Source organism: Mirounga angustirostris, unplaced genomic scaffold, assembly GCF_029215605.1.
Source record: "Mirounga angustirostris isolate CCGP_5_RB_7025 unplaced genomic scaffold, mMirAng1.0.hap1 SCAF_7, whole genome shotgun sequence".
Classification (NCBI taxonomy): Eukaryota; Metazoa; Chordata; class Mammalia; order Carnivora; family Phocidae; genus Mirounga; species Mirounga angustirostris.
Window position 1 is genome coordinate 141,510,594 of NW_026991715.1, and position 13,227 is coordinate 141,523,820.

The following is a 13,227-nucleotide window of genomic DNA, read 5'->3' on the forward strand; positions in this document are numbered from 1 at the left end:
ACGCCACCTCACTCTATCTCCTCCTTCCCGACATAAGACAAAGAAACGCAGGGAGCCTACAGTGGGAGTGCAGTTGTCGAGTTGTGTGTGAGCTTGATCTGCAACCAATTCCACCTACTTGGCTTGGAGATACAGAAATTCTGGGTTTGGATGGTGGACGCTTTGAGAAAGCAGTGGGTGACTGTTTGAAGAGCGATGGAGAGGTGTGGCCAGAGAAAAATGTGGGAAAAGTCATGTGTTTATTAACAAAAGGCAAATCAATTTCATGAAAATGAGCAGTGGACTTTCTTCTGGCATCCCGATTTCACGCAAGTGAGGCTAGCAAATGGATTCCCATCCAAACAGGGCCATTTAAAATGCATACTTGGCAAGGATTTTAATGTTCTATTCCAAGGGCCTGGTTAGCAGGCCCGCGCTCCAGTGTGGTCAATGTGCTCCTTCTTCCATTTGCCTGACATTTTTGAGTGAATGGTCTTTAAACACCTGAAAGTTTGCTGTGTGCTCTTTGACAGAGAACATGCAGATAGCCATGGGAGAAGGCACACGAGGTGGCAATCTGTGCCGTTAATCACTTCGGGCTTAAGCCCAACAGGCTTCATGCGATGGAGTCTGGATGCACAGAGAAATAAATAGATGAGAAAAGTGGAAATGTGATCTGAATGACAAAGAACCAACACGTCTGCCCCTGCCAGCTGCAGGGCAGATGTAAATGTGTCTGCTACATATCACATGTGCACTAAGAAAGGATAGGAGATCCTTCGAAGACATGAGCTCTCTTAGGCCTCCCTTGTTAATGAAAACTTGTGAGGGTCTTCCTATTTGAAAACACTCAGCAAGATCCACTTGACTGGGGCTGTGGGCTGTGCTCTGAGTGGGAAATCCACTGCCTCCATAAGATGGTGTGGGGTCGGGTGGTGCAGGAAGCGCCCATCACAGGAACCATCCACCTAGTGGGGCAGGAGTAGGTGCCCGAGGGACTCACCCACCGAAAGAAACAGGGTTGGGTGACATTCAGATCGGAACTGAAGGACATGTGGGACATTCATGCTGGCACTTCCCAATCTCCTGAAAGCACCCACAGAACCAATACTCTTGGGAGAGGTAGATGCCTCATATGCTGTAGGCCAAGGCACTGCTCCTTATTGACAATCTCTGTCCTCTCAATTCTAAAATGGGTACGAAGCGATCATCGAGCTGAATGGCCTCTGATTCAGTGCGGGCAGCCGAAGCCCAGAGATGTCAAGTGACTTGCCCAAGGTCACACAGTTATGTCTGTGGCAGAGCTGGGGGGGGGGGCAGGAGGGGAGAATGCAGGTCTCCTCCTGCACAGTGCTGCTTGCCCCAAGTGATTCTTTAGAAAAGGGTTGGAAGCGCTTTGTATATACCACGTGCTAGGACATTTATTTAACAAGAATTTGCTTGGGCGCAGGACTGCTGAGTGCGGCTTAGGCCACTCAAGTGGTTTAAAGAGGAGGAGGTCTGGAGAGCATCATTATCCTGGATGTGTGGTTGCTGTTGGCCAGGGAGGGGCTGTGGGGGGGGGGGAGCGGTTGGGACAGGTGTGTGCACGCAGAAGCCTGGGATGCCGCCGGGAGCAGAGAGACAGAGAAAGAGGCGTTCTTAAACACACTGCCATCGGCCTTCTGAGGTACCTCTTTGGGGAGAAGAGAAACTGCCTACAGATGACCTGACCCAAAAAACCAGTTTACCGGCACGGCAACTTGCACCCCCCCGCCCTCCCCCCGCTCTCCCCCCACTCCCCCTTGCTTTCCTGGACCCCTGTCGCCCACGAGCACCAAGGAAAACGAAAAGCCAGACCCCCAAGAGCCTCCCAGGAAGCAAGGGCTGCTACGGGTGGGCGGGTGCCGGCGCTTACAGATGCTGCTCTCGGGAATCGCGCCACTGGGTCCGCGCGCGGCGGCCCGAGCGGCCCCTTCAGAAGAAGGCGGGGTTGGTGTGCTCGATGGCGCAGCGCTTGCAGTGGCGCTTCACGAACCGCAGGGCCTCCACGGACACGTCGCAGTCCTGCACGTTGAGCATCTGGAGGTCGAAGCAGTTGGCCGCCACGACCTGCAGGCCCTGGCCCGTGATGCTCTCGCAGGACTTGAGGCTGAGCCGCTTGAGGTTGAAGCAGTTCAGGGCCAGGCACTCGAGGCCCGTGTCGGAGACTAGCGGGCACTTGCCGATGTCCAGGGACTTGAGCTTGGCGCAGTTCTTGGCGAGGTACTCCACGCCGTGGTCCGTGATGCCCTCGCAGCCCCTCGCGTTGAGGTAGCGCAGCTTGCTGCAGTACTTGGCCACGTAGCGGATGCCCACGTCGGTGACGCGGCCGCAGTGGGCGATGCTGAGGTACCGCAGGCGCGCCTCCAGCTTGGCGATCTCCCGCAGGCCGAAGTCGCTGACGAAGCGGCAGTCGCTGACGCTCAGCTCCTTGATGGAGGTGCAGTAGATCATCAGGTAGCGCAGGCCCTCGTCGGTGAGGCGCACGCAGCGGCGCAGGTACAGGTGGGTCAGCTGCGTGCAGTGCGCCGCGATCGTGTGCAGCCCTTCGTCCTCCAGCACGAAGCAGTCCGTCATGTCCAGGTAGCGGATGGAAATCTGTTTGCCATGCAAGGGGGACAGTTTAATGGAGGCCTCCCGGGTCAAGCTGATGCAGGTCACTTTGGAGCACCCTACACAGAGAGACAGAACACACGCTCAGAGAACCTTCGAGAACCGGGCGTGGGGTGGGGGGTGGTACGTGCCTCACCCGGGGGATGCCGTTGAGGATTCCTTCTCGAACACCTCCCCCCACCCCAGCGCGGCCCCCGATGTTACCCTGCCCGTTTTGACCCCTACGGAGAACAAGAGCAAGACTGGGTTCTCCCTGCTCATCTGATCCTTTAATGATTATGGGCGTCTGGGTTTAAGAGGCTCCCTAGGCTTTTGAATCAGAAACACCGCAGCTCCAATTCCACATCCGTCACTAGCTGCCTGACATGGGGCAAATCAATCCTTCTGAGTCCCTCATTTGTCTTAAAACGGGGATGATCATGTTCCCCACAGGTCGCTGTGAAGAATAAAGGAGACAATGCTTGTAAATATCTTGCCCTGGCCCAGAAAGTTCTGGAAGCTTGGTAAGGGCTGATTCTCTCCCTGCAACGGTCCTGTAGCTCTGTGGTCAAAGAGGTAAGATCGTGCTGGAGGCGGCTTGGCCATGACCTTGGTTTGGCAGAAAGAGCATTTGGGAGTCACACCTGGTTCAGGTCTCCTCCTTAGGGCCTCAGGCAGGAGGCTTAACTTTTCTGTCTCAAGGCTCTTGTCTATGCAATGAGCATGAGCAGCTGGGGTGCCTGTATGTTGGGGTATCATGAGCATGCAGTGAAATAATGGGTACAGAGGTACTTGGAAAACTCCAGGGGAAAGATACATAATGATTAATCTAACCGCTGGCCACCTGGAGACTCAATTCAATTCTTTTTGGTCAGGGAAGAACAACTCTGTCATCTGGATGACTGCTCCAGCCCCTTAACCAGTCTCCCTGTCGTGCCCTTACTCCCAACTGTCTGTTCTCAGAGCTGCCGGAGAGATTCTGGGAAACAGAACTCCAATCGTGTCACTTTGCTCCAAGTCTTTGGATGCCACCCCCTAAAGTCTAAGGGTCCCCTGAGGACCTGTACCCCTGCTCTCTTTGACTTCATCGCTTACCCCACTCCTCTGACCCCGCTGGCCTCCTGGCTGGTTCCCAGACAGCTGAGCTGCCCTCCTGCCTCAATGTCTGTGCACGGGACAGGGCTTCCCCGGGTAGCCCCGTGGGCCATCCCTACTTTTTGAGGTCTCTGAGCACACGTCAGCTTATTGGACAATTCTTCCCAATCACCCTGTATGAACCAGTGTCCCCTGCTTGACTCCCATTTCTTTTCAGCACTCTTTATCACTTTGTGGCATGATACATTTATTTGTTCACTTAAGTATTTGCTGTCCTCACTCTGGAAGGTAAGCTCCTGAGGAAAGGGACTCTGGGCTGTTCACTGCTGTATCCCTCATCCCTGGTTCATAGCTGGTGCTCACTAAACATCTGTTGAATGAACAAACTAGTGAATTATAGTGAATAGTCTTCTGTAGGAAGATCAGATAGGATAATTCATTTCATTTATTTTTAAACAACAAACATTTATTTCTCACAGTTTAGAGGCTGAGAAGTTCAAGATCAAGGTTGCCAGCCAATTCATTTCCTGGTTTCTGGTGAGAACCCTCTTGCAGACAGCTGCCTCCTTACTGTATTCCCACATGGTGGAGAGAAGGAGAGCAAGTTCTCTGGTCTCTGTTATAAAGGCACTAATCCCATCATAGGGGCTCCACCCTCATGACCTCACCTAAACCTACTGACTTCCCAAAGGCCGCACCTCCTAATAGCATCACACTGATGGCTAGGGTTCCAATATAGGGATTCTGGGGAGACACAAACATTCAGTCCGTAACACTATCCTCCTCTTCCCACACATTAACCAGACCTTTCCCCTCAGGCCAGTGCTCTCATACCAAAAATGTCTCCAGCAGATGGCAATTAGGCAGAAAGCATGCCCAGCACACGGGAGGCCCACCCCCGTCACATGGCAGGGGGGTGTGGAGGGAGGAGTTTCCTCTCTTTATGTAAGTACCTGCAAAATATATATGATTTCACCTTCTGTCCCGTAAAGCCTATATAAGCCTCTAGGAAATATTTGTGGACCTTGATCTAGAGCTAATTTTTCCCCACTCAGGATAATTTAAATTCCAACATTTAAATGTCCTCAGGACTTTGGCCATGGCCGATGTGAATTTATACTATAAAACAACTGTCTGTTTTATACTTAATTATAATGCCTTTATTTGTATTGAATTATGAAGTTTACAGAATGCTTTTATAAACATTTCCTTACCTGATTTTTAATCCATTTTACTGATAAGGAAATGAATGCTTAGGAAGATTTTGTTGTTGTTGAGATCTAGAACCCATTTAATACTCTATCCTTTTTCAGATGATTGGAAGATAGCTTTAGCTATCTCTCTAAACACTGTTTCTAGCCACTCTTCCCCTATGAATGTGTGTATATATGATACATTATATACATTACATATTATACATAATTATATATAAAACACTCATTCAATGTATATTTCAGTTCATTTGATATTACATAATATATGTACAGCATATTTTTAGTATATAAATATAAATATGATGATGTCATTATATATATATATATATATATATATATATTTCATCCCACTACATAAACTGTATCTGTATTTTTCATTTTCTCTGTGCTCGTCCCGAATCCTTCTTGCAGTTCCAAAGCCAGGTGCTTCACCTCAGGCACCTCTGTGCCCTGGCTGCCCGAGCAATATCCAAGCTCCCAAATGGCGACATAATCGTGCTAATGGGGACGGTCCTCCCACCTCCTGGCAGGCTGCCCAGGAAACTCTTATAAAATTCAGGTCCTGGGAATAATGAGGTTCAAAAGCCAAGTGCGACCAGGTCAAAGAATTTCAGGAAAGAGTAAAGCATACAATCCAATGCTGGAGAACAAAGATGGTGACTCATCAGAGGCTGTCCACTCTGCTCTATCCAGTAGCCGTCATGGTTGTGCAGAAGGTGGTTGGTAACCCTCACCTTCAGCTTTGAAATATTCCTTTGTTTTGAATTTCTTTTTTTTTTTAGAGTGACTGTAATCCTGCTTATACCGAATTTATATGTCCACAGTAGTGGCGGCCTACCTGGGATGCCTGTGAAGGCATTTTGTTTTTCAAGTTCAGATGACAACCTTTGTCCCTAAACTCTTAGTTTCGGTTTCTTATTATTTATTTTTAATCTCTACTAAAATCTGATGCACTCCAGGAAGGATATTATATTTGATTCAGGGAAACATGTGCCTTGTTTTTGAAACCGAGTCCCCAATTTAATGAAATACTGGTTAAGCTCAGTTTTGGTAAAGATGCTCTTTTGATCTGCTTGTATTATTTTAGATCAATAATTTTAATTTAGGCCTCAGCCTTAATTCTTACAGATTTGTTAAGTTTGGACTGAAAAGAAAATAAACTGGTCCATGGCCCAGTAGGTAGTATCTGTGGTTAGTTCATGCATTCATACATTACAGAGATGCAGAGCACCCTAGAAATCATCCCATTAAACCTTCATTTTTTAAAGATGAAGCATCCCAGACTCAGTGATATTACGAGACTCATACAGCCAGACAGGGGAAGGTTTTCTTTTTTTAGATTTTATTTATTTTTTTGACAGAGAGAGATATAGCGAGAGCAGGAACACAAGCAGGGGGAGAGGGACAGGGAGAAGCAGGCTTCCCGCAGAGCAGGGAGCCCGATGTGGGACTCGATCCCAGGACCCTGGGATCATGACCTGAGCCGAAGGCAGACGCTTAACGACTGAGCCACCCAGGCGCCCTGGGGAAGGTTTTCTGATGCAAGCCTTCAATTATAGGAGAGGAGGTAAGAAATGACTAGGATATAACATGCAATTGATGAACTGCACAAGAGATTTACTGTAGATGTGTCAGCATGAAGTGAACATTTAGATACTGAGGAATCAGGAGTCTTGGAAGTGGTGAGTATCTATAAGAGGATTCTTGAGAGAAGCAATTTGATTACCTAACATGGAGATTAGGCAGTAAGGTGATAGCATGAGCAAATATGAGACCCAAGAAAGCATGGTGGCAGAGGGGTTGTGAGGAGTGGCCATAAGGTGGAATGCAAAGTATCTGATAGCATTTAATGGGAACTGAGATAGGAATGGTCCATTGGGATCAGATTATGGGGCCTGCCCTAATACTCAGGGTAAGGAGTATGGATACTCCTCAATAGGAAATGAACAATCTAGGTTGAACATATCTGTGGGGTTTCTTCCACTTAATTGCAGATTTGGTTCTGCTTTCACAAAAATGTTCTTCGTTACCATCCCCTCTCATTATTGGAGAACTCCAGGTGTCTGGTTGTAAGAGGGCCCTTTGAGGCAATTTCATTTGCGATAATTACAATATATTATACTTTGAAAACTGGTGTGCTTTACTGTGTTTCATTGATGTTTCAAGACATTATTAATTGTGATAGTTAATTTTATATGTCAACTTGAGTCGATTAGGTGCCAAGACATTTGGCTAAACATTTCTGGGGGTACCTGTGAGCCTGTTTCTGGGCAAGATTAACGTCTGAATCAGTGGACCCAGTAAAGCAGACTGCCCTCCCCAATGGGGATGGGCATCATTCAATCAGATGAGAGCCTGACTACACCAAAAGATGGAGGAATGGAGAATTTGTTTTCTGCTTGACTGTTTGAACTGATGCATTGGTCTTCTCCTGCCTTCAAATGAGACTTACACCATCAGCAGTCCTGGTTCTCAGGCCTTTGGACTTGGACTGAACTGTACTGTCAGGTTTCCCTGGGTTTCTAGTTTGCAGATGGCAGATCAATCTCTTTACACATACACACACACACACACACACACAGCAGATCAATCTCTTTACGTGCACGCTTGCGTGTGCACAAACACACACACTATTCTGTTTCTTTGAAGAATCTGGACTAAATATTAATAAAAGGTAATATGTGATAATGACAAAAGCCTACAGCTAGTTATAGTAAGTTTCAATGACTTGAAAAGACAGCTTTCAAGGGGAGTGTAGCAGGGACAAGAGAGTCTCACATCCTCTGGGGTAAAGAAGCTCTAGACCAGCAATGAATCCTCCAAAGTCGAGGTTCCTGCCAGCGAGAAGGCCAGCTCGAAAACCAAGGAGAACAAGGCAGAGGTGAAATCACCTCTGGCAGCCCTCTGGCTTCTCCCAGTATCAACCTAAGGTTTCCAGATTCCCTCAGAACTGGAGTGCACCATTTGGAAAACCCCGCCCCCTTCCCCCCCATAGCTGGAATCCTGTGCTTTAACTTGGTGAGTTAGAGATTCCCTTGTGTACATAGTGTCTACACAGGTCCCAGCTGGTCACTGGGAGGCATGTGAGAAGACCACAAATATATTAGGCTCTGCAGATTAGGGGGATATAGCGGAAGGGCATCAGGCTTGCAGAATGGTTAGTCAAAAGGGCCTAGCCCCATCCACTCACTCAGGCTAGAAGCCCAGGAATTTCCATTCCCAAAGTAGTTTCTACATTTCTGAATTTCAAAAGGACTCCAACAGAAAAGGGCACAGTACTTGCAGCGTGTCCCGAGGGTGTTCAGGGAGCTCCTTCAACAAAGATGGGGACTCCAAGAACAAGTCGTTCTCTAACCTGATTTTTGAAAAGACAAAGAAATGAGGTGTCGAAAAAATAGGCCCACGATGCTCAGAATCTTAGAATGTTAAAGAAGCCAATTCCTTGCCTTTTTTTTTTTTTTTAAATGAAGAGGAAACACATCTAGAGAAAGCTGTGAACTGTGGCAAATCACAAAGTTTTGAAACCAGTCTCTACCACATCACAATGCTTTCTGTTTCCAGAATTCCTTGGAAGAAAAATGTAAGAAAACCTCTTTGTTTCCTGCCTCTTTAGGCCCGCAGCTGCTCATGACTAACTGAAACTACGGTTACTATGGTTTTGTCCCGAAGCCAGCGGAAGGGGGTGGAGAAACGAATTGCTTTCCAGCGAGGGAAAGAATCTGCGAAAAATAATTGACTGTCATCTGAAATATTTTCAGATGTCGGCTTTTGAAAGAGAGAGCAAGCTCAGAGCACACTTTGACTTCAGATTTTGTTGGAGGGTATCATTTACCTCAGATGCTTGTAAATCCCAAATTCTGTTTATTCGCCTGTCACAGTGGTTTTTACTTCTTGACCCCTCCCCGACCATCCCTGAGGTTGTGGCTCATGCTGTTCGTTTAACTCCCTGATGCATCTTACAGATTTCAGCCTCTCCAATGTTGGTCTTTTGACTGGGCAGTAGATGAGATAAAGAAAGGCTGTTAGTCCGGCTGGATCCACGTCTGGCGCCAAAGTATGAGTCTGCGTTTTAATTCTTCCTGCCTGAGAGAGGTTTTCAAGCAAAGCAACCATGCTGGGATTTCCCTCAATTTTAAAAAGATCTAAAGGCTCCACTTGATGGGCCTTATCCTTGCAGTATGTAATTGAGAATTTTGCTTAAAAAAAAAAAAAAGATCCAAAATCAACCCAAGGGTGAGGACAGTGGGGGTGAAATATAAGGAGACACTTGACCATGATGGATTTTCCCCAGGGTCTGCAAAATGGCAAGCAATCGTGAGCACGGCCCAAAGCACAGAATCAGCGTAGACACAGCTTTTGGGCTCCATGAAATAATAACTAATGGACAGAAAGGGCGGCGTCTAAACTACCTATCTTTGGGTTAGATATTTGGTTCCCATTCTCTATGGTTGCTCTGAAATTCAGTGACGGCTATGGGGAGGAAGGACGGGTTTAAAAGTCCCATTACGGCGCCTGGGTGGCTCAGTTGGTTGGGCGACTGCCTTTGGCTCAGGTCATGATCCTGGAGTCCCGGGATCGAGTTCCGCATCGGCTCCCTGCTCGGCAGGGGGTCTGCTTCTCCCTCTGCCCTCTTCCCTCTCGTGCTCTCTGTCTCTCATTCTCTCTCTCTCAAATAAATAAATAAAATCTTTAAGAAAAAAAAAAAAGTCCCATTACCTTAACAGCCAGACAAAAAGGTGACTTGAGTGCCTTAAGGAGTGGGCCTTGTGTGATGAAAGGGATACCTCTGGCCTCTGGGGTCGTGATTACATAGAGACAGTCTCTCTGGAAGAGTCAGGTCCTTACCACCCACCCTCCATCTCTAATGGCTATCAGGGAGGGGACCTTGTGTGTGGGGGGGGCAATGCCCTCTACAGCTTTGGGAGGGTGAACCGAAGGCCCCGCGGGTGGGGGGTGGGGGGTGGGGTCAGCCGCCATTTACCTGACACGTCCAGGTGCTCCAGGTTGGGGCAGAGGGACACCACGTCGAAGACCGCCTCGTTGGAGATATTGTAACAGCCCGAGACCTCCAGTCGCCTCAGTTCGGGGCAGCACTGGGCAATGGTGTAAAGCCCTCGGTCCGTGAGCCGCCTGCAGCCACTGACCGCTACGGTTTCCAGCATGAGACAGACGTTGGGCGTGTCCTGGCAGAGCCGGCGGGTCAGCACCTTGAGGGCGCGGTCCACGTTGATGGTCTCGCCCGTCAGGCGGATAGTCCTCCAGAGCCGCGGGTCCCAGGCCAGGTTGTACCAGCGGCGACACACGCGGGCGCAGCGGCACAGCTGGTTGGTGGGCAGGAAGGAGAAGATCTGCACCATGGACTGGTCCGGGAGGCGCTCGACGCTGGCCTGCTCCTTCTGCGGTCTGCAGGCCAGCCGGATGAGCGGGTGGGTGAGGCGGGTCGGGGGCGGGGAGTGGACCATGGCCACCGTCTCCCCGGTGATGGACGACGAGGAGGTGGACGAGCCCCTTCCATTCTGAAACCCGGGCAGGTTCGGGGGACATATCAGGGCTGGGCTGGGCGTGCTCAGTGTGCGCATGCTCAGGTCGGAGTCTGGCAAAGGACAGAGAGCAAAGGGTTAAAAGGATGGCCATAGCGGAGCCCGGGGAAGGAGGCCAAGCGGTGACACCCAGTCCACCGATATGCCTCCTGGGCAGACCCCCTGCTGAATCCATCACCTGAAGCAGAAGCACAGGCCGATTTCGCCCATTCCAGCAATTGTCCTCTATCTGCAGGAGGGGCGGGCAACCCCCTCGGTGAAGGGCCTGATATGGAATGTTTGAGGCACTGCAGGCCACCTGGGCCCTGTCTCCCGTTGCCATTAATCCACCCTGCCATTGTAGTGCAAAAGCTGGCATAAACAATACGTAAACAAACAGGGGTGGCTGTTTCCATAAAACTCCTTTTATGAAAACAGACCAGCTGGATTTGACCTGCGGGCCATAGCTGGCTGACTTCTGCTCTCCATTAATGGTGATCATCTAAAGGGCACAACTTCAAAGTTTCATTATCTCTATTCTGGGGAAAATCTCACATATTGTGAACACAAACTCTTTTCTTTTTCTAATTACATTTTGAGTAGGCAGGTAATTACCTTCCATTGACCAACGAAGGAATGGGTTTTGGAAGAGGAAGACTGGCAGATGGACGTAGTGTTTGCTGTCTTTGCCCTGGCCTGCCCCCTAGCGTCCAGTCCCCCATCTTTTGATAACCGTACCCCAAACTCCGACTGCAGTCTGGGGTCTGGGGAGCCACCCCACTTCGGCCATTAGACTGGGCACTTCAGGTGGTGTTTCCAGGCCTTGAATATCTGTGGCAATATATATTTTTCCTCCTTCTTAACAAGTCTGCCCTTTGCATTTCAGTGACGTGACTCCCATTCTATTCCTTGAAACCAGAAAGACCACTTAATGAGGATACAAGTGGTTTTTAAATTTATGATGGATTAAGAATTCTTTAGGATACCACTTTAAGAAGTCTGCTCATTTCATACCCCCACCTTGATATCTATATGAAATAATTTATTTTCTATATAAAGATATTTATTGTGTACTTTACATACATAGATGGATAGAGTTATTTAAGATGACATCTATTCTCTCTAAATATGTTTATATTTTTCACACACACACACACACACACACATACACACACACAGAGAAAGAGAGAGAGAGGGAGAAGAGACTTTATCTCCAAAACATAAGTTTCTTTATCTGTGAAAAAAGAAATAAGTGAGCTGGACTAGATGATTTCTAAGTCATTTCCAGCTTTAATTACAGCTCTAAAGACTTAAACAAAAATTCTTTCCTTGTGTGCTTTTCCACATTTCATACTTTGGGAATTTTCAAACACTCATTTTTTTTTTTTTCCCCCAAAAACTTCCAATAATAACATACAACACAAGAACTTCTGACACTGGGGTCTCCACTGAGTGTCTATTTGTAGTTTTCCTACTGGTATACTTGTTCTACTGTTACAATGTTTTCTTTCAATTTACTTCTTTATAACCTAACACTGAAAATGTCCTACACATGTCCGTGACTTCGCTCATGGATCATCTTTGAATTACTGTTTCCCCCCCTCCCCTCACCTTGTCTGCCTCTTGAAATAAAAACACTAAGTGCAAATGCCACCTCCTCTAAGAACATTTTCTTAATGTCTTTGAGATATAATCAATCACTTCCCTATTGAAATCCCCATCCTTTGTTATTAGGCAGTTGTGAATCTATCTTTCCCTAATGTGCTTGACTGTATTATTTTTCTCAATTTGGCATCTCTCCCTATATCCACGTATCTTTGTCAGGTGACTCCATGGTTCCTCCAAGGGACAGTAGATTTGTTCCATCTAATGATGTTGGGCTTGGCTACGTGACTTGCTTTGGCCAGTGAATATTAGGACATGTGATGTGCCCAATGAGAAGAACATGCCTGGCTAGTCCACTGATCTTAGGGTGCTGAGAGGCCCATGGAGAATATAGAACTGCCTGAAACCTGCAGCTTCGAGCCAAGCTCAGCCAAGCCCCGCGGGGGTCACCCGATGCCCAGGTGAGCCACAGATGTGTGAGCTAGAACACTGAGCTTGGTGTGATTTGTTACACAGCATTACTGTGGCAACAGATGACGAATATACCTTCATTACATTAAAAACTCCTTTGAGACAAGGACTAATATCATTTTCTTATTTGTATCCTGGCAATACTTGGCACAGTTTATGGTGCATAGTCGGTGCATATGAAGTTCTTGAATTGAGAAGAAATAGTTAAAATGTTTAAAAAAAACAATCATTTCTAGCTTGGCATGTACTTCCCCATCCCAAGTGGTATACATACTGTGTTTTAAATCATTCATAAGAAATGTGTACATCTCTCAGGCGCCTGGGTGGCTCAGTCGGTTAAGCGACTGCCTTCGGCTCAGGTCATGATCCTGGAGTCCCGGGATCGAGTCCCACATCGGGCTCCCTGCTCGGCAGGGGGTCTGCTTCTCCCTCTGACCCTCCTCCCTCTCATGCTCTCTGTCTCTCATTCTCTCTCTTGCAAATAAATAAAAAATCTTAAAAAAAAAAAAAAAGAAATGTGTACATCTCTCTTTTGTAAATATATAGTAAATCTTTAAGGAAAACACTACATGCAAATCAGGGATTTCAAAACTGCCATCCAAGCTACCGTGGTACTAACCTTCATCATGATGTGAACTCTGAGAACTGCCTCCAAAGTTAGCATTTTTCTTAGGCAGGTGAACAGCTAATTTAGGGCCAGGAGGGGAGGGCAATCTTAGACTTTCAGCTCT

The 13,227-nt window shown here is 47.6% G+C and overlaps 1 protein-coding gene across 3 annotated transcripts in view; it reads right to left on the reverse strand.

Moving 5' to 3' along the window:
• Window positions 1-1,273: 1,273 nt before the first annotated feature.
• Window positions 1,274-13,227, reverse strand: part of FBXL7 (F-box and leucine rich repeat protein 7) — a 371,784-nt gene continuing 359,830 nt past the window's right edge. For 2 of the 3 annotated variants that reach the window (XM_064596837.1, XM_064596838.1), the window contains 2 exons: window positions 9,883-10,494; window positions 1,274-2,598 (listed from right to left, as the gene is read on the reverse strand). In XM_064596837.1, the coding sequence (XP_064452907.1) occupies window positions 1,706-2,598; window positions 9,883-10,494 (1,505 nt within the window). In that variant the 3' untranslated portion in view covers window positions 1,274-1,705. Of the gene's footprint in view, window positions 2,673-9,882; window positions 10,495-13,227 lie in introns of all 3 variants that reach the window. The other variant, XM_045863279.3, reaches the window with a different exon arrangement.